General features: G+C 36.2%; 7 protein-coding genes across 11 annotated transcripts; 5 read left to right on the top strand and 2 right to left on the bottom strand.

Moving 5' to 3' along the window:
- The first annotated feature begins 673 nt into the window (after positions 1-673).
- AT4G21903 (MATE efflux family protein) lies at positions 674-4,244 on the top strand. Of its 3 annotated transcripts, none has more exons than NM_001341521.1 (7): positions 674-973; positions 2,269-2,900; positions 3,023-3,079; positions 3,170-3,408; positions 3,501-3,619; positions 3,709-3,795; positions 3,905-4,244. In NM_001341521.1, exons 2-7 carry the CDS (start codon positions 2,275-2,277, stop codon positions 3,962-3,964), a joined length of 1,188 nt encoding a protein of 395 aa, NP_001329100.1. In that variant the 5' UTR covers positions 674-973; positions 2,269-2,274; the 3' UTR covers positions 3,965-4,244. The 3 variants fall into 3 exon arrangements, with proteins under 3 accessions (NP_001329100.1, NP_001119025.1, NP_001190792.1); NM_001125553.2 differs by lacking the exon at positions 674-973 and adding an exon at positions 1,247-1,715; NM_001203863.1 differs by lacking the exon at positions 674-973 and adding an exon at positions 1,336-1,715 and having other exon boundaries at positions 3,709-3,815; positions 3,905-4,135.
- A 687-nt stretch (positions 4,245-4,931) lies between these two features.
- On the bottom strand, positions 4,932-5,398 carry AT4G21902 (uncharacterized protein). Its single transcript, NM_001125552.2, has one exon. It carries the CDS (start codon positions 5,345-5,347, stop codon positions 4,994-4,996), a length of 354 nt encoding a protein of 117 aa, NP_001119024.1. The 5' UTR covers positions 5,348-5,398; the 3' UTR covers positions 4,932-4,993.
- A 313-nt stretch (positions 5,399-5,711) lies between these two features.
- On the top strand, positions 5,712-8,795 carry PRORP3 (proteinaceous RNase P 3). Its single transcript, NM_118311.7, has 6 exons — positions 5,712-5,872; positions 6,288-7,362; positions 7,724-7,825; positions 7,911-8,089; positions 8,189-8,378; positions 8,471-8,795. The coding sequence occupies exons 1-6, from the start codon at positions 5,784-5,786 to the stop codon at positions 8,564-8,566; spliced, it is 1,731 nt and encodes a 576-aa protein (NP_193921.2). The 5' UTR covers positions 5,712-5,783; the 3' UTR covers positions 8,567-8,795.
- Positions 8,796-10,069: 1,274 nt separating this feature from the next.
- On the top strand, positions 10,070-11,908 carry AT4G21895 (DNA binding protein). Of its 2 annotated transcripts, none has more exons than NM_001341520.1 (2): positions 10,070-10,224; positions 10,863-11,908. In NM_001341520.1, exon 2 carries the CDS (start codon positions 10,891-10,893, stop codon positions 11,608-11,610), a length of 720 nt encoding a protein of 239 aa, NP_001320027.1. In that variant the 5' UTR covers positions 10,070-10,224; positions 10,863-10,890; the 3' UTR covers positions 11,611-11,908. The 2 variants fall into 2 exon arrangements, with proteins under 2 accessions (NP_001320027.1, NP_001119023.1); NM_001125551.1 differs by having other exon boundaries at positions 10,192-10,224; positions 10,866-11,819.
- A 321-nt stretch (positions 11,909-12,229) lies between these two features.
- Positions 12,230-14,325, top strand: AT4G21890 (zinc finger MYND domain protein). The gene has a single exon (NM_118310.3). It carries the CDS (start codon positions 12,459-12,461, stop codon positions 13,257-13,259), a length of 801 nt encoding a protein of 266 aa, NP_193920.1. The 5' UTR covers positions 12,230-12,458; the 3' UTR covers positions 13,260-14,325.
- A 156-nt stretch (positions 14,326-14,481) lies between these two features.
- On the bottom strand, positions 14,482-20,147 carry AT4G21880 (Pentatricopeptide repeat (PPR) superfamily protein; the record flags this gene model as incomplete). 2 transcript variants are annotated; one of them, NM_118309.7, is made up of 17 exons in its annotated part: positions 19,851-20,147; positions 19,704-19,775; positions 19,524-19,571; positions 18,806-19,426; positions 18,528-18,713; positions 18,219-18,280; positions 17,385-17,492; positions 17,182-17,295; positions 16,888-16,983; positions 16,636-16,734; positions 16,179-16,298; positions 15,859-15,963; positions 15,603-15,767; positions 15,363-15,490; positions 15,197-15,275; positions 14,784-15,001; positions 14,482-14,665 (listed from the first exon to the last, which is right to left on the bottom strand). In NM_118309.7, exons 1-17 carry the CDS (start codon positions 19,975-19,977, stop codon positions 14,482-14,484), a joined length of 2,532 nt encoding a protein of 843 aa, NP_193919.6. In that variant the 5' UTR covers positions 19,978-20,147. The 2 variants fall into 2 exon arrangements, with proteins under 2 accessions (NP_193919.6, NP_001329309.1); NM_001341519.1 differs by lacking the exon at positions 19,851-20,147 and having other exon boundaries at positions 19,704-19,849.
- Positions 20,148-20,495: 348 nt separating this feature from the next.
- On the top strand, positions 20,496-21,652 carry AT4G21870 (HSP20-like chaperones superfamily protein). The gene is made up of 2 exons (NM_118308.4): positions 20,496-20,980; positions 21,106-21,652. Exons 1-2 carry the CDS (start codon positions 20,848-20,850, stop codon positions 21,375-21,377), a joined length of 405 nt encoding a protein of 134 aa, NP_193918.1. The 5' UTR covers positions 20,496-20,847; the 3' UTR covers positions 21,378-21,652.
- The last annotated feature ends 92 nt before the right edge of the window (positions 21,653-21,744 follow it).

Below are 21,744 nucleotides of genomic sequence, written 5' to 3'. Positions count from 1 at the left end.
ATAAATGTATAGTTAATAGGTAAATTTCTTAAGCAAACAAAAATAAAATTAGTCAAACGGGGAAAGTGACAAAAAAATATTACGTAAAATTTAAATCGATACATTGTCTTCAGTCTTCACCAATATAATTAACAAATGTCACTAGATTGTTTTTTAAAGATTTATTAGCAAAATATTGAATATATTACTCGACATATTAATTATTATATGCTATAAATATGGAATGAAATAGATTTGTTGATTTTTGAAGACCGAAAAAGAAGCTAAAAGGAAATTTTTGATTAACGATGCAATTCATCTTTCAAAATCATCTTTTCATTAAGTCATTGAGCTGATAAAGTCTGTTGGGCACAGCCATATATAAATTACGCGGGTAAACGGATTATATAGTAATCGACACTTAAAAAACAAACACAAAAGTTGATTTTGTTGACCGACTTTTTCTGTCTCTTGGCCTAAATTGGCGTCCAGGTTTTAAAACATATAAGACATAGCCTATATTTTGTCAAAAATAAATAAAAATAAGACAGCTATATACGTACGTTTTTTTCTCTTTTTTTTCTGTCATCTGGAATTATATTAGAAAATTAAAACTTCAACACATGAAACCACCGATTACAAGGCTAGACTAAATCAAAGATGAAGCGAACAAGAGTTAGCTTACCACAAGGCCCAACTCCAACATATTCAAGAGTGGTCTATACAAAAAAGAATGAGCTCTGAAACATTGAGTACCTCACAAACCAAACCCCCCATGTACAAAAGTTGATCTCAAACACTGAGCATCAACACCAAAAAGACTTCTCACTAGCAAACAGAAGACAAACCTCTTTCTTCAACAAAAACACCATTCAACCAAGAAAGATGCCCCCACAGCTACATATATAGGATTGAGACCGAGACGCATCCGTAACACTTTGGGCGATGAGGTTTGCTCCTCTGTTTGCAGCAGTGTACACTGAGCATCAACACCGTACGTTTTGTTCTATGCAATTTTTTTTTTTTTTTGTATTAATATTAGGGTGTTTATTTTGCTTTAGATTAAAATATTCTTGCAAAGAAAATCTACATTATATTGTTTTATATAACAGCTTACAATATTTTATTTTGTCTCCGATCACACTCTAATTTTCTCGTTCCATTAGAAAAAGAAAATATCAAAGACCAAATCAAGAAGACTTTTTTACACATGTAGTATTTTAAAACACAAAACGCCGAAAACGGTTTGTATTTCTTATGATCATTTAGATTATATTAATTAAAACCCAACCGATCGTCATTCTCCACCCAATTTACTCCTCACTCTTTATATAAACTAAAACAACAGTTTAGTTTCCTCTTAAAACTTATCATAACCAAACAAGCATAGACGTTAATAACCAAAATAATAACCTATGAATGGGTCAAATGAGACGGTGGAGAGAAGAATCGAACTCCGACGACCGTTGGTGGACACGGAGAAGAAACTTCCGTTAGAAGTCGGGCTCGAGAGCGTGTTAACGGAGAGTAGCTTGCCTTACCGGAGGCGCGTGTACTTAGGCATGTGCATAGAGTTAAAACTACTTCTCCGGTTAGCACTTCCGGCTATACTTGTCTATTTAATCAACGGTGGAATGGGTATTTCCGCTCGTATCTTCGCCGGACATCTAGGCAGTACACAACTAGCCGCGGCATCCATCGGAAACAGCAGCTTCAGCCTCGTTTATGCCCTCATGGTACGTTTACCTTACATATGTATGGAGACTTGGGGTACTATGGGATCACCAAAATAATTCATAAAAGTTTTTAAACTAAGACTGTGATTGGTTAACCCAATTAACTATAGTAAATGAATTTGGTGGAAAAACGTTTTTTTTCCTCTCTTTTTTTTGTTCTCACCAAGTGAAATCTATGCATGGTAATTAGATTTGCATAAAAAGAAAATTCACAATTTGGAGTGCGTAAGAGTATATACATATAATCTTTCATTTCCATTCATACATAGCTTGTAAATTTTTTTTTTAATAAACTATAATTCTTTTTTAGTGTCCGAGAAGTTTTAAAAAAATAATAATGTAAAAACAATTTCAACAAATAAATATATTTATATAGTATATGCAACCATAGTGTCCCAGAAATTATAGCATCATTTACTTTTCTTGTCTTCTGAAAATTCTTGTCTGCTTCGGAAAAGTACGTATAGTCAAAAACTTATTATTCTCTTTCTCAGAATAAGTCAAAGAAAACAAAAAATTAGCTTTTTATAATGTTTATTTCTTCCTTTTTTAGTTGGGCATGGGTAGTGCGGTCGAGACACTATGTGGACAAGCGTATGGTGCCCACCGGTACGAGATGCTTGGGATCTATCTCCAAAGAGCAACCATTGTCCTTGCTCTAGTTGGCTTTCCCATGACAATACTATACACTTTTTCGTACCCGATTCTTCTCCTCTTAGGCGAGCCTAAAACGGTATCATACATGGGATCTTTATACATCGCCGGACTCATCCCTCAAATCTTCGCTTACGCCGTCTACTTCACGGCCCAAAAGTTCCTCCAGGCCCAAAGCGTAGTGGCCCCGAGTGCGTACATCTCAGCCGCCGCCCTCGTCCTCCAGATATCGCTGACGTGGATCACCGTTTACGCAATGGGCCAAGGCCTCATGGGTATAGCTTATGTTCTTACTATCTCTTGGTGGTTCATAGTTGGAGCCCAAACGTTTTACGTTATAACTAGCGTAAGGTTTAAAGACACTTGGACTGGTTTTAGCTGGAAATCGTTACATGGTCTTTGGAGCTTCTTTAAACTGTCTGCTGGCTCTGCGGTCATGATCTGTTTGGAACTGTGGTATACACAGATTCTGGTTCTTCTCGCTGGTTTGCTTAAAGATCCTGCACTCTCTCTAGATTCTCTATCTATCTGGTAAGTTCATTAACTAATTACATTTTCATATACTTTTTCAGTGTTTGGATACACTTGTATTTAAACAAAGATTGAAACAAGTATTGTTCTTCGATGTATCATTTGTTTATTTTGTTTGGCAGTATGTCAATTTCAGCATTATCATTCATGGTCTCCGTTGGCTTTAATGCTGCTGTAAGGTTAGTATTTATTTCTTAATCAATACCAGATTATTAATTAAACGTACGTTTACTGAAAATTGGAAAATAAAATAAAATAAAACGTGACAGTGTACGTACAAGTAATGAGCTTGGAGCAGGAAATCCGAAATCGGCGTTATTCTCTACATGGACAGCGACTTTTGTATCCTTCGTGATCTCCGTCGTAGAGGCACTTGTCGTGATTGCGTCACGTGACAACGTCAGCTACATTTTCACGTCGGATGCTGACGTGGCTAAGGCCGTCTCTGACCTATGTCCTTTTCTCGCCGTCACCATTATTCTTAACGGAATCCAACCTGTCTTGTCCGGTATACATGCAAATAATTTAGCTAAAACCGGATAAACCGGAGTATATTAACGGAACCGGATGTGACAAATTTCGGTATGTTTTTGTTTGTAGGAGTGGCAGTGGGATGTGGATGGCAGACATACGTGGCATATGTGAATATTGGTTGTTACTATATAGTTGGTATTCCAATTGGATGTATTCTCGGCTTCACTTTCAATTTTCAAGCAAAGGTTCGCTTCCAAATATTTTCTGTATGATATATGCTTTATTACTATCTACAGTATTTAATAAGAAGACTTGTATGTGAATTTGGTTACAGGGGATATGGACCGGGATGATTGGAGGCACCCTCATGCAAACACTAATCTTACTTTACGTCACGTATCAAGCAGATTGGGATAAAGAGGTAATGTTACATGAAATTAAGTCACATCATATTAAAATTTTTACAATCCTCTATCAAAAGTTAAAAATAGTTTCAAAATTATTAAGATGATTACCATATGATGATTCAGGTTGAAAAAGCGAGAAAGCGATTGGATATGTGGGACGACAAAGAGCCTCTCCAGAATTAGTAATTTTGTTATGAAGTAAATTTGTTTTTGAAAGAAAGATCCTTTTTCAAAAGTTTTTTTTTTTGTAATAGTTAGTTCACAGAACCAACTATTCACTAGATTCCTTGGGAGAAAATATTTTAGGCTAAATCTGATGGATTAGTCTCAATCTAGTAAAACCTGTTTTCAAATGGATCTATTCTTGTTTTCGAAGTAAGCATTTAATAATTTATCATGCATGTTAATGTAACAATTAACTAGCAAATCAATGTGGCTTGGTTCTGCAGTTTCTTTAACGAAGTTTAATGAATAATTTTGGTTTGGTTTGGTTTGATTCAAATTCAGTTCACTAAAATTTAGCTTGGTTACTTGGAGTTAAAGACAAGTTGTGAGTGCTTCTATTAAAGATTTAAGAATATAATAAGAGTGAACGTCAGAAACCTAATTAATGATCGGACAAACTAAATAAGTTTACAATGTAAAACTTGTAAAGAAGCTATAATAGTCAACGATCCCTACGCAAACAAAGATGAAATTAGTCAACCGGTGGAATTAAAATGCTTCGTAAAGTAGTACTAAAGCATCCACCGACCTTGATTAATTTTGTAGAAATGTTCAATGGACTGATGGACTGAGGCCATGTTCACAATCGCACAATTTTTGTTTTGGGGGGTTAACATAATCGTACACCTTATTCACTATTTCACACTACCATTTTGCCTTTCTCATAAGTCCCAAACTTATGTATAACCACATTAAAAGTACATCAAATGTAAATGTGCCGAACATAAACAAAAGAACACATGTCTCAAAACGAGCAAAAAGGTCCTCCCTATCTTTTAGGAGAACTTCAAAAAAAAAAAAAAATATGAACAAAAAGATCCATTTTTTAGTTAATGTGTGACTGATGAGATGTGAATCCAGATCCTTAGTTGAGACTCTTAAGAAAAAAATGATATTACACCATTGTTAGATTGAGGATCGAGTATTTATTCAATATATGATATGGTATGATAAGAAAAACAAAATAACTCCTTTTCTAAGAAATGTTCAAACATGAAGAGCGAAGAGAGGAGGAAGATTGGAGTCATTTCGAGGAGAGGAACAGAAGAAATAACGTCTAAGAGATTTGAGAACACGTGGAATAAGATCACCATTTTTGTCCACCATTACACAACTCTTCCTTAGCTTCCTCAGCTTCTTCCCTATCTTCATTCTTATCCCAACCACTCTAAACGAAAACAATTTGATCGTGGTATTTCTCTTCTGTTGCTGTCTTAATGTCTCTATGTCGGCTCGTTGGAGAATCTTGTGGATCAGAAACTGAGCTCTCCTATGGATGATCTCATTAAGATCTTCTTTCTCTATCTTTGTGTATTGGTTTGGATTCTTCATCATTGCCATTTTTGTTTGCTGGAGCTAAAGTTTTCGTCCTTTGTGTGACTAGATTAAGGTAATGCCATTAGAATCATAGTATACATATATAGGCGGCAGGCAACTAGGCATATGTGGGGATTTTATATTGTTTAATTATATGAGCATAACATGTGGACTATCCATTATTCCAGGTGGTTCACGCACATGTATTAGACATATCATACACTACACTACATGTAATTAGGTAAACTAATTAACAATGAAAAACTACTATAATGAATCGTGTAAATTTATTGAATGTAAATTCTTTAAAAATGGGAATAGTTTATTATAAAAAAATGCAATTAATTTTCTCTATAAATTTAAATTTGATTTTTGGAATAAAAAATTAGTTTATTTATTTTTATTTGTGTTAAAAATTATTTCTATTTTGTTTTGGAACAACAGCAAAATGAATTAAGCAATGAAATTGAAAAAACCTTCATTGCCTTCTTCATTGCTCTGCGCCGTCCCGCCTTGTCTCTCTCAAATTCGCTTACTCATCCCTCGCAGGTTAGCTTCTTCTACCATTATTGCTTTCGCATTCCTTCTGGGTTCGTTTCTATACCTAAAAGTTTCCGCCTATTCTAAAGTTATTGTCGATCTTAAAGTACAGAGATTGATAAACTCTAGTTGTTATCTTTCAATGTCGAATCATTTAACCTAGATTACTCAGCTCTTCTACGGAATTAGTCACTAGCTTAGTTTACACAGCCTAAGAATCGGGTCCAGAGTTTTTAGGATTCATGCATGTTCCTTAAACGCTATGTTCTGATGAAAATCTTGTGTATATACTTGTTCTTTATCCCCTTTAGATACTGAGTTTAGTCACTGATCTAAATCAATTTCCTGGTTTCAATCTCTGTGAAAAGATTGATATTTCTGAATGTTGTTGTTAAATGGTTTCTTTCTGCTCACTTAATGTCAGGGTAAGGGTTTCATCATCAACTTTCGCCAATGCAAAGCTTGTAACTTTGAGAAACCACACTGTTAATTTGCACATATATTACTGTTCCATGGCTGGTACTGATAACCGCCGCTCTCGCCACGACGACGAAAGCCCTAAAAATCCCAACAAGAAGAAGAAAGGAAACCGTAATCCAGAAAAGAGTCTCCTTATCAATCTTCATTCATGTTCCAAGAGAAAGGATCTCTCAGCTGCATTGGCTCTTTATGATGCAGCTATCACTTCCAGTGACATTCGCCTCAACCAGCAACACTTCCAATCCCTTCTTTACCTCTGCTCCGCGTTCATTAGTGACCCATCTCTTCAAACCGTTGCCATTGACCGTGGCTTTCAAATTTTTGACCGTATGGTTAGTTCTGGGATAAGTCCTAATGAATCATCTGTCACTGCAGTTGCACGACTAGCTGCTGCCAAGGGTGATGGAGACTATGCTTTCAAGCTTGTTAAAGACCTTGTTGCTGTTGGTGGTGTATCGGTCCCTCGTCTGAGAACTTATGCTCCGGCTTTGCTCTGTTTCTGTGATACTTTGGAGGCTGAAAAGGGTTATGAAGTGGAAGATCACATGGATGCTTCAGGTATTGTGTTGGAGGAGGCAGAGATCTCGGCTTTGCTAAAGGTAAGCGCTGCCACAGGCCGAGAAAACAAGGTTTATAGATATCTGCAGAAGTTAAGAGAATGTGTTGGCTGCGTTAGTGAAGAAACTTCAAAAGCAATCGAGGAATGGTTTTATGGAGTGAAAGCTAGCGAAGTTAGTGATAATGGGATTGGTTCTGATATTGAGCTGCTTAGAGCAGCTGTTTTGAAAAATGGGGGTGGGTGGCATGGTCTTGGGTGGGTTGGAGAAGGCAAATGGATTGTGAAGAAAGGTAATGTTAGCTCAGCCGGGAAATGTTTGAGCTGTGATGAGCATTTGGCTTGTGTTGATACCAATGAGGTAGAGACTGAAGATTTTGTGAATTCTTTGGTGACTTTGGCTATGGAGAGGAAGGCAAAGATGAATTCATGCGAGCCTATGGCGGATTTCAGTGAGTTTCAGGTTAGAAAGAATAATGCCTTTTTTATATTTTGCGTCTAATATTGTTATGCTTAGTTCTTTGGGCAAAGGAGACTTCAATAGCTGTATTTGTTTTGCATTGGTCGTTTAAACTCTGCATAGATTATTAATCGGTTTTAGCAAATGTGACCATCAATCGGTAACCATTCTCTGCGTTCTGTATAGTTCTGAATGTGAAATCATTAGCTATATAACAGACACTATCAAGAAAGAAAAGAAAATGCTATAATGTAGTTTCTGTTTTTAAGATTGTCTTGGATGCAATGTAGGTATTTTTTATTGTTCATGGTGGAGTTCTATTAAGTTTGATGCTTGAAAAACGGTTTTCTTAACTATTTGACAGGAGTGGCTTGAAAAGCATGGAGATTACGAAGCTATACTAGATGGAGCAAATATTGGGCTCTACCAACAAAATTTTGCAGATGGTGGTTTCAGTCTACCACAGGTTCTCATAGATTTTTCTTCCTTTGCATTTCTGAATACATATTCCTGCAAATACTGACACAGTGAAACATTGTGAAAAAGAGCAGCTTGAAGCTGTAGTGAAGGAACTTTACAATAAAAGTGGTAGCAAAAAACAGCCGCTAATTCTCTTGCACAAGAAACGGGTCAATGCGCTTTTAGAAAACCCGAATCACCGGAATCTTGTGGAAGAATGGATTAATAACAATGTCCTGTATGCGACTCCACCAGGTTCCAATGATGATTGGTATGGACTGACTCTGACTTAAGCTTATTTTATACTCCCACAAACATGGTTTGGTTTGGTTATACTCAAATCTTGGTTTTTTTAAATTTTTGGTTTCAGGTATTGGCTCTACGCTGCTGCTAAACTCAAGTGTTTACTTGTGACTAATGATGAGATGAGAGATCACATTTTTGAACTATTAAGTAACAGTTTCTTCCAAAAATGGAAAGAAAGACATCAAGTTCGGTTTACCTTTGTGAAAGGCTGTCTCAAGCTTGAAATGCCACCTCCTTTTTCAGTTGTGATCCAGGTTTTTCACAAATCTTATATCAAATCTGTGCTTCTGTTTTTTTGTTTTGTTGCCCGAGTCTGTATCTTATTTTTGTTTCCGGTATTACTCAGGAATCGGAGAAAGGATCATGGCACGTTCCAATCACGAGTCAAGACAAGGAGGAATCTTTAAGAAGTTGGATGTGCATTACAAGGCAGAGTTCATAGATTCACTCTATTTGTCTTAAGTATCATTTGAGCAGTCTTTGACGATTATGTTCAAAGAGCCAATTTTCCACCGTCAGATGTTAGAACTCGAATCAGTTTTTCACCATTGATTAGTCTTTTTTTTTTCTATCTCCCTTTTGGTAGAGTTAAAGCAAATGAAAAAGAATCCTCACTTGTCCCTTTTTTTTTTTAAAATTGAAATAGAGATGTTTCCAGTTTCAGTTTCTAATTCGAGCCAAGAGAAAAATATAGAAAAGTAAAAAACTTAACAGTAGCATTTCAGGTGGTAAAATCGACCTGAGAAATGGTGAAAATTTGCTCGTCCCAAAGTTCAGTTCTGTTGTTCGGCTAGTTTTTGGCCATGGGTTTCGGCTTTGGTGTTTCTCATGAGTGAGCTTGTATCCAACGAACTTATCCACTGATCCTTCCAAATAGATGTTAAATCATGTCATTTTACTTACTAACATAATTTTATTACTTCTCATTTGTTCCTTTAAATTCTTTTATGTCAGTCAATTATTGGTCTACATTTCTCAATAAATTTCACGTTCTTTCACAAAAAAAAAAAAAAAAGTTAAATGATGTAGTATTTATTAAAAGTATGTTTACTAAGTAAAATGATATGAAGTAATACTATATCAAACCTTTTTCAAAAAAATTAATAACATTCGTAACGTAACGGTTGAAGTGAAATATGAAAACTTATGAAATTAAATAATGATGATGTGTTAGTGGGAAAATTTAGATTTTAAGTCAATTTTCGACTAAACGACTAACTTATGATATTTCCAAAGTAACTATTTTTTTTTTATTAAATCATTAAAAAAAATTATAACGAAACGGTTAAAAGTAACAAATTCAAACTATTTAATGTAATTAATGATTCAAGTAATATATTAAAGCCATTGCAACTAAATAATGGACACGCTAAAATAACATTTTCTGACTAAACGACTAATTTGTGACATTTCCAAAGTGACAAATTTTGTTTTTTTGGTTAAATCAATAAACAGAATGTATAACGAAACTGTTAAAAGTAGCAAAAGTGAAACTATTGACAGTAAATAATGAATGCAAATTATGCAATATAATATATTTAAACTATTGAAACTAAATAATGGTGTAACATTAATAGATACACCAAATTTAAGTAAATGCTCCGACCAAACGACTAACATTTTGTTTTTGGTAATATCGTAAAATGACAGTTGAATCAATATTTCTCGTCCCGTATATTTAGCATTATTTTTATAGCTTTTCTTTTCAATTATAATCTTACCATCCTGTTAATATGTAAAATTACTTTTGGCATATAGTATCATACAAAAGTAAATATCAATATTAGGAACAAACTTAATAAAAATGAGAGACTTGGTTTTAAATTTGGATACATACAAACAAAGATAAAATTAAAGAAAAATCTTCAATGCTTGAGAAAAAGGCCATTAAAAGCCCATATTAGGCTACTAATTAACTTGAGAAGGTACGAAAAGGAGAGAGACGCCAAAGAGAAACCGCAAGAAAGCAAAAACTTGAACAACGTAGCCGAAGAAACATTATAAATACACACTCTCTCTCACTCACATGTTCACGCGTCTGAGAATTTTCTGAGTTTTCGAAGAACCATTTCGTGTGGTTTTTGCGTCGCGTGGTCAGAGGTAAACCAATATCTAACCGTGCTTTTTTTTGGGATAACATCAGACTCGCTAGTGTTTCTCTCGGGAAAATTTTCATTTGTATGATCATTTCTAAGTCATGATAATTCTGAATCCACGTTTTGAATTTTATTAGATTCAGTTTATTTGATGTTTTCTCGATTTTATTCTGGTTCTTTCTCTTGTTTAATATAGAGGTTTGATCCGTTTTTTTCTCGTTTTATGGATTTGAATCTTCACTTTAATGTTATTTAGACACTAGGTTTTTGATAATTCTAGTGTAAATATGTGTGTCCTCGAGATTGTCCATGAGAATCTCTTTAGTCTTTATAGTTGCTACAGCGATTTTTCTTATTTGGATGGAAGTCAGTTTCATAATTTCATTTTTTTCGTTTGGTGTCGCTGTTTAAACTTCGTTTCTGTCTTTGATAATTTCAAATTCATATTAAAACAATTATTAGATTGGATTAGTCTGAAATCCTAGATTTTTTTTGCACTAATGTAACAATCTACATTTGTGTTTGTGTATTGAACTAAATATTTTGTCTGTTCATTTATTATTTAGGAGCTATTCAATGCAAATAAATTATGATAGTTTGAAACTTAACAAAATCACATTTCTTGGTTTTGGTTTTATGTAGAAGGTTGAATCAGCAGAATCAAGACATCATGAACTCACCTCCTCCTTCTTCTAATGATGGCTTGGCGAAGCGAAAAAGAGGTCGACCGCGCAAAGATGAAAACTCAACTCCAAAACCGGACATGAATTTGGTAGGTAAGGTGGTTACTGGTGTAATCGAAGGATCTTTCGACGCAGGCTATCTCCTTAACGTTAAGGTTAAAGACAGTGACACCCAACTCAGAGGTCTCGTGTTCATACGGGGCAGAGTCACTCCGATCACTCCAGAAAACGACGTGGCTCCTCTTGTTAAAATGTACGGAAGAGAAGATATCAAGAACAACCAAACCGATCATTCTTTCCCTACTGATCAACCAATGCAAGATGCTGCTGTCACTACTACTGACATGGATATTTCTGAATCCTCTCGAGCTTTGGTCGTAGTTCCACAAGCGACCAATGGCCAAGCGAAGGAAGCTACGAAGGATGAAGATGGAGTCATTGAAGGACAAGCTGACACTCGGTTAGTGGAGTTTTTTCCAACTCCAGGCACAATGATGATGACTGCTCAACCAAATCTTGTCTTGGTACCGAAAGAGACAGAACAACAGAAAACAACTGGTGGGAGTCATGGATTCGATCTTATGGAAGAGGAACCAGTTCGTCAAGGAGAGAAGTTGCCAGAGGAGCTATTACATCTAGAGCTTGGAAACAAGACAACATTGAGTGTAGACAACAACATCTCTACAACAGAGGCGCCTGATCTATAAAACCTCTGGCTTTAATTTATAGTGAACTTTTTTGAAGGACAAGACAAGAAGGTAGATACCAATATGGAAGAAGAAGCTACTCCATCAGTGCAATAGTTAGAACTCTATTCGGTTGTTTTGGGGATATGTAACAAACCCCATTATATTTTGTGTTGTCTCTCTTTCAGTGCTTATTATACAGACCTCAATGTTGTCTTTTATGATACCCTTTGTTCTTCTGGTTTGCAAACATTTGTTTTTAATCTCTTCTTCTAAACTGACTCCATCAAATAAACCTAGAGCTGGCAACTATTAAGGCTATAATAATCGAGTTGATTGATTGAAGAGTTTAATTTAGCCACATTAACTGTTACTACTCAATATTAATTTGCACCGTGGAAGCCAAACATTTTCAAGACTATTGATAGAAAATACGAAACACTCACAAATACGAAAAAATGTGGTAATAAACTATTATCGAATCCATAGTAGCCAATATTTGTTTTTCTTGCCTACGGCTACAAATTAATCCCTTGAACTAAAATAACAAACGAAAATTTTTTTAACAAAAAAACAAACGAAATATTTATGACCGTCCAATCTTTCGTTTATAAAAAGTTGTTCTACTCTCTACTCTTGACTTTTGTCGGTCACGACCGTTTAACTGCGAAACCATTGCATATCTTCTTCTGAAATTCAAATCACAGTACCCAAATGCAAAAACTCTTCTGGGTTTTACAAAAAGTTCGATATTTTCCAGTTATTGTCTGATACCAATACTTTTTTCCTGCGTTCTTGTAGGATTAGATCATTTCAAAGTTAGCTTTGTTTTCACTCAGATCTGACTCATTGGTGGGGAAGTTTCAAGAATGGATTTGCATTTGAAGAACTTATTTGGTAGGTTTCAGGAACAATTCGGGTCAGGTCCGGGTCTTGGACCTGGATCCGGTGTTTGCTTGATGATAGTTGAAGGTATATCTTCCAACATTATTCAATCTATATTTAGAGCTTCAGCTTCTTTATACAGTAGTGAGCCATGGAAGAGGCTCAGACCAGGTCATTTATTCGGTGTTCGGGTTGGCAAAGACTCAGATTGGTCGGGAAAGAGACAGCCTTTTCAATGTGTTCAGTTCATAGGAGGTGATGGTGGTGATATAGCAATCTATATGTATAGGTCCATGAGCTATGCACTGAAAATGACTGATGGTGATTCATGGGAAATGGCTAGAGATCCTAATGTTGAGGTCTTTAGAGTTACTTATGAGCTTGAGTCATTGATGCTTCCTTCTAACAAGAGGATGGTTAAGTCTTTGTCTTTAGAAGTTTCTGGAACTGATCGGTTTCCGATTATGGATGTTGCGCGGTGTATGACCTCTGGTGAGCTCCAGTTCAGAAGCCCGACACTTGAAGAGCTTAGGCTTGTGTTTGCTGTGATGAAAGCTCTCTCTTTGGTTCATCCTTTGCTGCTTCAAGAGGAGAAGCAAGTCAGGGGATTGCCAAGGATGATAAAGTTTTCACCTTTTATTGAGACTGTCGATGTTCAGTGGCCATCAGAGATGGGTAAAGGTCATGATTTTGTTGCTGTTACGGTCTCACATCCTCCAGGTCAATCATATGAACAGAAGCGCGAAGATGACGAGTTGGAAATAGTTTCAGGCATGACCGCATGATCAATCTGCGAGTTGGTCAAGGTGGAGAAGCGGGTTTAAGACAGTGCACAATGTGTGAGAAAGCTATTCATAAAGATGAGTCTGTTTGTTGTAGCCATTGCCGTGCAACCATATACTGTGGTTTAGACTGCGAGAAACGGCATTGGCGAGAGATGCACCGGAGTGTTTGTAGTCTCTATGAAGCTATGATGAGTAGAGAAGAGGAGCTCAAGATAAAGATCTTCACTTTCTCGTGTTATGCTGAGAACCTAATGGCTTGGATCTTTAGGCATCCATAAGAAGGGAATGTGGAGAAGACAATGCAGTTGCTATTCCCACCAACCTTTTGGACTCTTACAGTGTTTTTCCACAGAGGCACAATCTGAATCATGGAGAGGGCTAGAGGACGGGGATTATCCACAAGATTTACCGATACAGAATCTGAACAACGGGCGTTCCCCGGGTATGATCCTCTTGTCAGATTGGTCAGACTACTATGATTTACTGTGTCTACCACGGTCAAGCCTTGTTTATGACATTCTCTGTTACCCTTTAACACTTTACCACATATTAACATCAGTAAGCAACCATCCCAAGAATCTGTTGCTGAAAGGGAAAGAAGTGACTGTCCATTACTTAGGTCCAGAACGAGAACTCGACTGGATCAAAGCATTTGCAGAGATCAATCACTTGCTTAATGGTTTAGGAACCGTGCAGATCATAATGATCGGACCTGAAGTTCCATCTGACTTATCTGGTACAATAGCAACCACCTCAACAACAAACAGTAGAGTTAAGGTGAGCTTTGTGTAAGGTTTGCACCAAGACGAGGTAACATACCTGACTTCACCGGATATCATTGTAGCCTTGAACTGTGACCTGGATGGGTACTCAAGCTGGGCAGGAGCGGTTGAGGCGGTGAACAATACGGGCATCCCCTGTTTCTTCACTGATAAGAGAGAAGAAGCTTGTGGAAATGCAAAGACAGTTTCGCGCAACGCAGGGCTGAATTTCTCTCATCCGGTTGCTCCTAACCCTTTCCGTTCACCTGTAAGGTCTTGTGGAAAGTCCAGCAATTTTCCCTGTTACAGCAACAGCTTCATCCTCGGGGTTGTATACATAAGAAGACTTGTCTAAATGTTGTGATAAGCATTAGAATTAAAGAAAACTTAGCCATTATGGTGGCAATCATGTTCACTTCTGTACAAAATCTCATACAATGTGGGCCTTTTAACCAATCATCCTACTTTGCTTGAAGAGATAATCCTTTCTGTTTAGACTTTTTCTTTTTCTTCTTCAGTTTTGGAGTAAATACAATACGGCTTTCTTTAATTATACATTTGACATCTTTATCATCATTAGGAATCTTTGATACTATTGCCTCTGCACTTTTCGAATCTCCTGCAGCTACTAGAACCTGATACATCCTGTGAAAACATATAAACCAAGAACTCATTATACATCACTCTCTCACCAGAAGAAAACTTTCTACTAAGAAAATTACAAAATCGTACTTTTAAATGTAGGAGATAAAAGAGCTCTTGCCTTAAATAGTTGATGACATTGTAAGGAAGTTCTGCACATTGGTACTCTTCCCATACCAGTAGAGCGCTCTGCTTATCTTTGGCATTGACACAAGCATGTAGAAGAAAATCCAGACATTTTCTTGAAGGACATAACTCAAGCTCTTCTTTCATAAAACTCACCAAGTCCAGCCCTACCTTCACATCACTAGACTCTGTTTCCGCTATTGACTTAAACACCTGATTTCAACAATAAGATGCCAAGAGTTAAGAGAATAATACACACCAGAATTTTCCAAGATTTCGTCGAGTCTACATATGAGAAATCTTGAGGTTATAGTATATCAGTTGACAATACGAACAAGTGAAAAGCATGTAAAGTTTGTGAAAAGCTTGTAATGTTTTTGAAAACGTATGAGAGAAGTAAAATCAGACCTCTTCAAACCAATATTCCACACCGACGTCATCCTTGGACAAGTGGTTTTTGGTCTGCTCTAACAAATCCAGAATAGAGCTACACAAAAGAGGTTGAATAAAGCACAGGATAACTAACAATGGTGTACAAGTAAACTAAACAAAGAACACGCATAATTCACCGTACCTTGATCTATTGTTGCGAACAGCAAACACGATAATTTTGAAGAAACCATCTATCCAAAATTTAGAATCACGCAGCTCATGAGTGAGTTCAACCAACGTTCCCAGCTCTGCGTTTGAATCAGAGTTCTCCTACAGAAAAATAATTTGAGGTCATTGCAACACGTTATGTTATTATTAATTCACTACTAGTCGGCTAATTAACGAGAAAAAAATATGACTGAAGTACAAACTTCAAACTTACTATAAGAGATAAGATAGCTTTTGGCTCTACGGGGCAGCGGAGTTTCTTCATTTCTTCATAAATACTTAAAGCCTCTGTTATATTTCCATTTGATGCCAGAGCAGATATAAGTACACTTTTCAGCTCATTGTGATCCTTAGCCGGAACTTCCAGGTCCATGAGCACCTAAAGTAACAAAGAAGCTTGAGCTCTTACACTAAATCATGAATATAATCATTCGAGAACTTTTGAAAGAACATATAATACGCATGCTTACCTGTTTTGCCTTTTCAAACTGTCCGCATGATGCATATGCTTTAACAAGGGACATGTAAACGTGCTTATTAACTTCAACTCCTGCTTGCTTCATCTCCTTATAATACTTTGAATAGGCAAAAAAAACACAGGTTATGTATGTATATCATCTCCTCATAATATTTCTCTCATAACCTAGCATTATTTATGTATGTATCAATGGGTAACAACTGACAACACAACAACAACAGAGACAGTGTCATAAGGTACTCGACTTCAAGATTAGAAGAACAAGAAAAGACTCGGACCAGGTAAAATATCAGTGAAATACAGTATTATTACCTTCGCAATAGTCGCCTCCTCGCCACAATAGTTTATTAGATAGCTAAAAGTCACCGAATCAGGTTTAACATCAGCTTCTTTCATTTCCTTGAGGACCTTTAAGGCACTGTTCACTTTTTTCTTCAAAACCATACAAAAATGTCAGTAAAAAACGACTCAAGCGACAATACGGAAGAAACAGATATGACCTATCCATCGTTCTAGAATTTGCCAATAATTTCAGATAAGGTCTAAAACTATATCAATTGTTTGACAACAGCTACCTGCCTAACCGATATACATCAATGCTACAATAGAAATTTACACGAGACATGGTTCTTTGCATGTTGCAACAAATTTCCATGCATATTTCAACATTAATGACTAAAGGAATATATGGATAACACTAAGACGATAGTTGGTGGATCCTATGATAGGTGAGACAAGGAAAAATGGAAAAGAGAGCTTAAGATATTACCTCCCGGAAATATCCTGCCATTATAGAATTGTACATGCTAGAGTTCGGTGCCAAATTGAAATTCTTTAAATTACCAAGCATGTTATATGCACCTTCAAACTGCACGGAACCAATAGGTTGATAGCAAATTGTTATGGTTGGATAACAAAAAGTTCTGTGAGAAACAGCATATTCATACTTCATTGCTAGAGTCTATAAAACAAAGTTCACAACCGGAAGGAACTTAAGCTGATAGAATTAGAAATAACTTACATCTTTGATTCTTATGCACAAATTTATAGATTTCCTGAAAGTCTCACTATTTGGCTTCACACTCTTGTTGCTCATTATTGAATAGATTCTTTGCACCTGAAACAGAAAATGTATGATCAAACGCAACTCTGTTTAACATGAGTATGAGAAAGACAATGTCAATGATCAATCAAGAGCATATCAATGACCAGCCTAAAATTAGCTGTGTTATTGTATTTAGAACTGATAAAGTCAGTCAACAAAAAGATTGGGACGAAATCCAAGGAACATGCTTCGAGCAAAAGGAGGCCGTACCAAATTAAACTCAAGAATCTGCTCAATGGCCTGTAACAATGAGTGCAGGATGTTTGCTGATATTACCAGACCTGCTTCACACATATTTTCAACTATATCAAGAGCAGTGACCACCTACAACACAGAGGAATTATCATTAGTCAGCTATGGAGCCAGAAGAGTATTGGAAATGAAAGTTGAAAATGACAGAAGCGTACAAATACCTCATTTGAGCCACAAAGATAACTGACAAGATTCTCATAAGATGTAGATGAAGGCACGATATCTAGTTCTTCATGCAACTTGTTAAACTTGAAAATGGCATCCTCTACCTTTAGTCACCAAAATATGTAAGAACATGGACGGTTAGGGGTTATAGGCTATCTTAAAAAGAAGCTTAAACAGCTTAGCGCTACTTAAAAGATGAGAGTGATTTCAATCTCATTTTCTGTAAATAGAGTCTGCTACCATTTCCGAGCAATAATAAGAATAAATTAATTAGCTACTCACTATAATTTGTACATTAAAAAAATGGCATAGGATTCAGAACAAATATTTGGTTGGTTCAAGGACATGGACCAAGTTTTTGTGGTATACCCAACATGAAAAGCAAGTTGGGACCTCACAATCTCAAGACCTATAGGATTGTATATTAAACATCATGTCAACATTTTAAAACTCATGGATATATCATTTCTCATTCTCGGGGAGAAAGAAACAATTGCCAATGTAAATGTGGTCGACACTAAAGAAATTAAATACCAAAAGTTAAGAAGAGAGATATTATTTAGCTAGAAGGTCTTAATGGATCAAGGATTCACGTTACTTTCTCACAGAAAGCTTGGGATCAAAGCGATTTAACACACTCTAGTTATATCTACTTCAATACCAAAAAAGATCTAGGACGAGAGTTGGGTGCAAGAAACATTGTCAATGAACAAAAATCACCATGCTAATGTTAAAATTTGATGCAAATATTCTAAAAACAAAACAAGGAAAAACCAGAGTTAACAACCGCATCAATAATTTTGCAAGCAATATATATAGAAAGTCCTCACCGTTGAATTTGGGATGCAGGTTGCATAGCTGAATATGAGATTTGAAACTGTCTCCACTCCATCTGGACATAGCAAGAAACAATGTTACAATCCTAATAAAATGAGTCATCAACGAACATTTTTAGTTTGCATCAAATATGAACTGGTCACTCCAACTATATATTGAGATATGCATCCACCTTAGAAATTCATAATACCAATACGGTAAAACAGCACCAGATTATTTCGATTGATTGGTAAAACAGCACCAGATTATTTCGATTGATTGGTAAAACAGCACCAGATTATTTCGATTGATTGATATCTCACCTTTACGACAGTCTCTTAGTTCCCAAAGTAGCTTCATTGCAACAGACTCCAACAGCGATTTTCCAAGGTATCCAAATATGCTCTTCAATGCGTCTGGTGAAGATACTGTTGTTATGTCGACAATTTCTAACAGCTTCTGAAAATTTTCCTTACTGTCTTTCTCGCACAGTGCAACCAAATAATATTCTGTTTTCAAGGACCAAAAGGTTACTTTGAGAGTAGAACAAATGAAAAACCAGAATTCCAAAATAACATAATATACATGTACTGTGGCATACCTTGTAGGATTGATAAACTTAGCCCACTATCATCAACTTTATTGCAAAGTTTGTGGATCTTCTCTTCGTCGTTGACTTGGATCCAAAGAAGCATTTCATAGTAGACAAGTCTCCCACAAGACTCAGGACATGCCTCCTTAATAAAATCCTTGAGAATTTGGAACTCCGCTACCATTTCCATATCAACTAAGTACTTAAAAAAAGGGCCATAAGCTCCTTCTCCAATAGAGAATCCAAGCTGTCTCATTTCTTTGAGATGTTCAATAGCCTTCCCAATTTGATCAAGAGCATATTCTGCATCATTGCTTCTCCTCGCACGTTGTATGCAAAGTTTAGTCATTGCATTGTATTCTTTCTCACCCGCTTCTTTCCCCATTTTAGTCAACACCTCAAACATAGTCTCAGTTCCCAACTTCCGAACACATCCCTTGGCAAGCTTCTCCATAATCTCAGACTGTTTGTTCTGGTAATTTTCTGTCAGCATCCTACCACGTGAAGCCTGCTTTGGCTTTTGCGACGAACAACCTTTCCTAGACAGTAAATCTAAGGTTTCCAATACGTTCTTCGGAAAAACTTTCTCGCCATTTCTTTCTCGAAGAAGATTATATCCAATAGATTTAACTGGAACAATCATTACATCACTCAGTGCCAAAGAAAAACTACCAAATGGACAACAGAGAGAGCTCATAAACAAAGAACAAGCACGAGGTGTACATACCATCTAACGCAGACGAGACCTGACCCGCAAGTGCCGGTTCACCAAAATCTACACAAAGGTACTAAGATTCATGATGAACCAAATTGAAAAGAGACAACTTTTAAACATTATCCAGGCCTAAAAAAGCAAGCAATTCCGAAAATGATTCCTTTATTCCACTAGCAGAGACGAAAGAGGTACCTTGACCAATGTTGGAAGAATCTTCCGGAGACTTAAGCGATGAGAGAAAATCCGGTATTAAAGACATTGACACTGTTCCACAATAACAAGGAAAGTCTCAATTTTGAAATGGCTCAATGGGAGAAATCTGCATAGCAGAGACATTACCTGGTCCAGTGTCTGAAATCAGAGAATCTCCGGCTACGGCTTTGGCTTCAACTTCGGCAGTTTTGGCAGCGTTTCTCATCGCAAAGCGAAATATCGCGCTTAAGCTTTTCTTCGCCTTTAAAGCCATTGTTTTTTCACATTTACAACAGTTAACAAAATCGAATCAAGGCCTAGAACGAAATCCCCCAATAACATGAGATCGGAGAAGAAGAAGAAGAAGAAGATGAATCATTCGGAACAAGTGTTTGATAAACCCTGCAAGATTTTGTGGTAGTGGCACTTATGTAATTAATCTTTGTAATTGAGGGTAATTGAGTAACTAAATATTCACTAAGATGGGTCGAGTAAAATTTCTCCTTTTTTTTCTTACGGTACTGCAAATTTTCCTCTTTGGTAAATAAACCGCGATAAAGTTAATATTATATTCTTCTTTCTAAAAATTGCAAACATTAATATCAGACAAGTGGCTATTTATCTGCAACTTGCGATGTCGAACCAAAATGAGTGGTTGAAAATATTTGTAATCGATAGAACATTAATATGAGAAACTAAAAATATATTTATTTGAAGGGAACCATAGTATTATCTAGTGGACAATAATAGTATAAAATACTTTATCGTCCAATCAATCTTTAAGCTTGTCGGGGGAAGAGAAAAAACACTTTAAACTAATTTTAGCAAGTATTTCTTTTTCGAGAATACAAAGAATTTCTCCACTCGTGAGTGAGTCGACACAATTGTTGGATTTTTTCTCATAAATCAATCTTCTCCCCACCCTATTATCGTCTTTTCAAGTGATTTGTACTTAATGTTTCATTTATTATCGACTTTCAAGTTTTTTATATTTTCAGGGTTAAAGATCAACTTTTCAAGTTTAGACAGCAACTTGCTCAAATGGTTCATGTGGGGTCATTTTTAACTATAAATAGAAACCCAAAAATCAATCAATCCACAAGAACAACTGAAAAAAGGAAAAGAAAGAAATCTATAAAAAAAAATGGATTTTCAGACAATTCAAGTGATGCCATGGGAATATGTTCTAGCTTCTCAATCTCTTAATAACTATCAAGAGAATCATGTTCGTTGGTCTCAGTCTCCAGATTCTCACACTTTCTCTGTTGATCTTCCTGGTAATTATAATTACTTATTTTCTCACTTTATTCATTACCACATATTGTAAAGAATAAATAATCTTGGATAATCTTCATTTTTTTGTATGTGTTCTGTTTTTTTTGTTTGTTCACTTCCCAACCAGGGTTAAGGAAAGAAGAAATAAAAGTTGAGATCGAAGATTCGATATACTTAATCATACGAACGGAGGCAACCCCTATGTCGCCTCCGGATCAGCCTTTGAAGACTTTTAAGAGGAAATTTCGGTTGCCGGAATCGATAGATATGATCGGAATATCAGCTGGCTACGAAGATGGTGTGTTGACTGTGATTGTACCCAAGAGGATTATGACAAGGAGGCTCATTGATCCTTCTGATGTTCCTGAAAGTCTTCAACTTCTTGCTAGAGCTGCTTAATAACGCGTTACATTGTTCTTCCTTGTCCCCCACGAGTTCAATCTTTGTTTATCTAAACGTCTTTAAAGGAAAACAAAAAAGAATGTGTATTTTTTTTTTCTTGGTATCGAACTATTATGTGTAGTTAGTATATTAATCCAAATCCAATGTTTATGTTTAAATCCTAATAAAAAAAATGGTTATATGAGAGTGGTTCCATCTTGGTATCGAACCATTATTTGCCTCTAAAATAACATCCATGGAAAATTGGAATTCCTCTACCATTCCCATATCAGCTAAGAACTTAAGAAGAGGCACATAAGTTCCTTTTCCTATACTGGATCCGCATTTGTTTATCTCTTTGAGATATTCAATGGCCTTCCTAATG

Source organism: Arabidopsis thaliana, chromosome 4 (genome assembly GCF_000001735.4).
Source record: "Arabidopsis thaliana chromosome 4, partial sequence".
In the NCBI taxonomy this organism is placed as follows: Eukaryota; Viridiplantae; Streptophyta; class Magnoliopsida; order Brassicales; family Brassicaceae; genus Arabidopsis; species Arabidopsis thaliana.
This window is presented reverse-complemented; position numbering and strand designations above follow the sequence as displayed.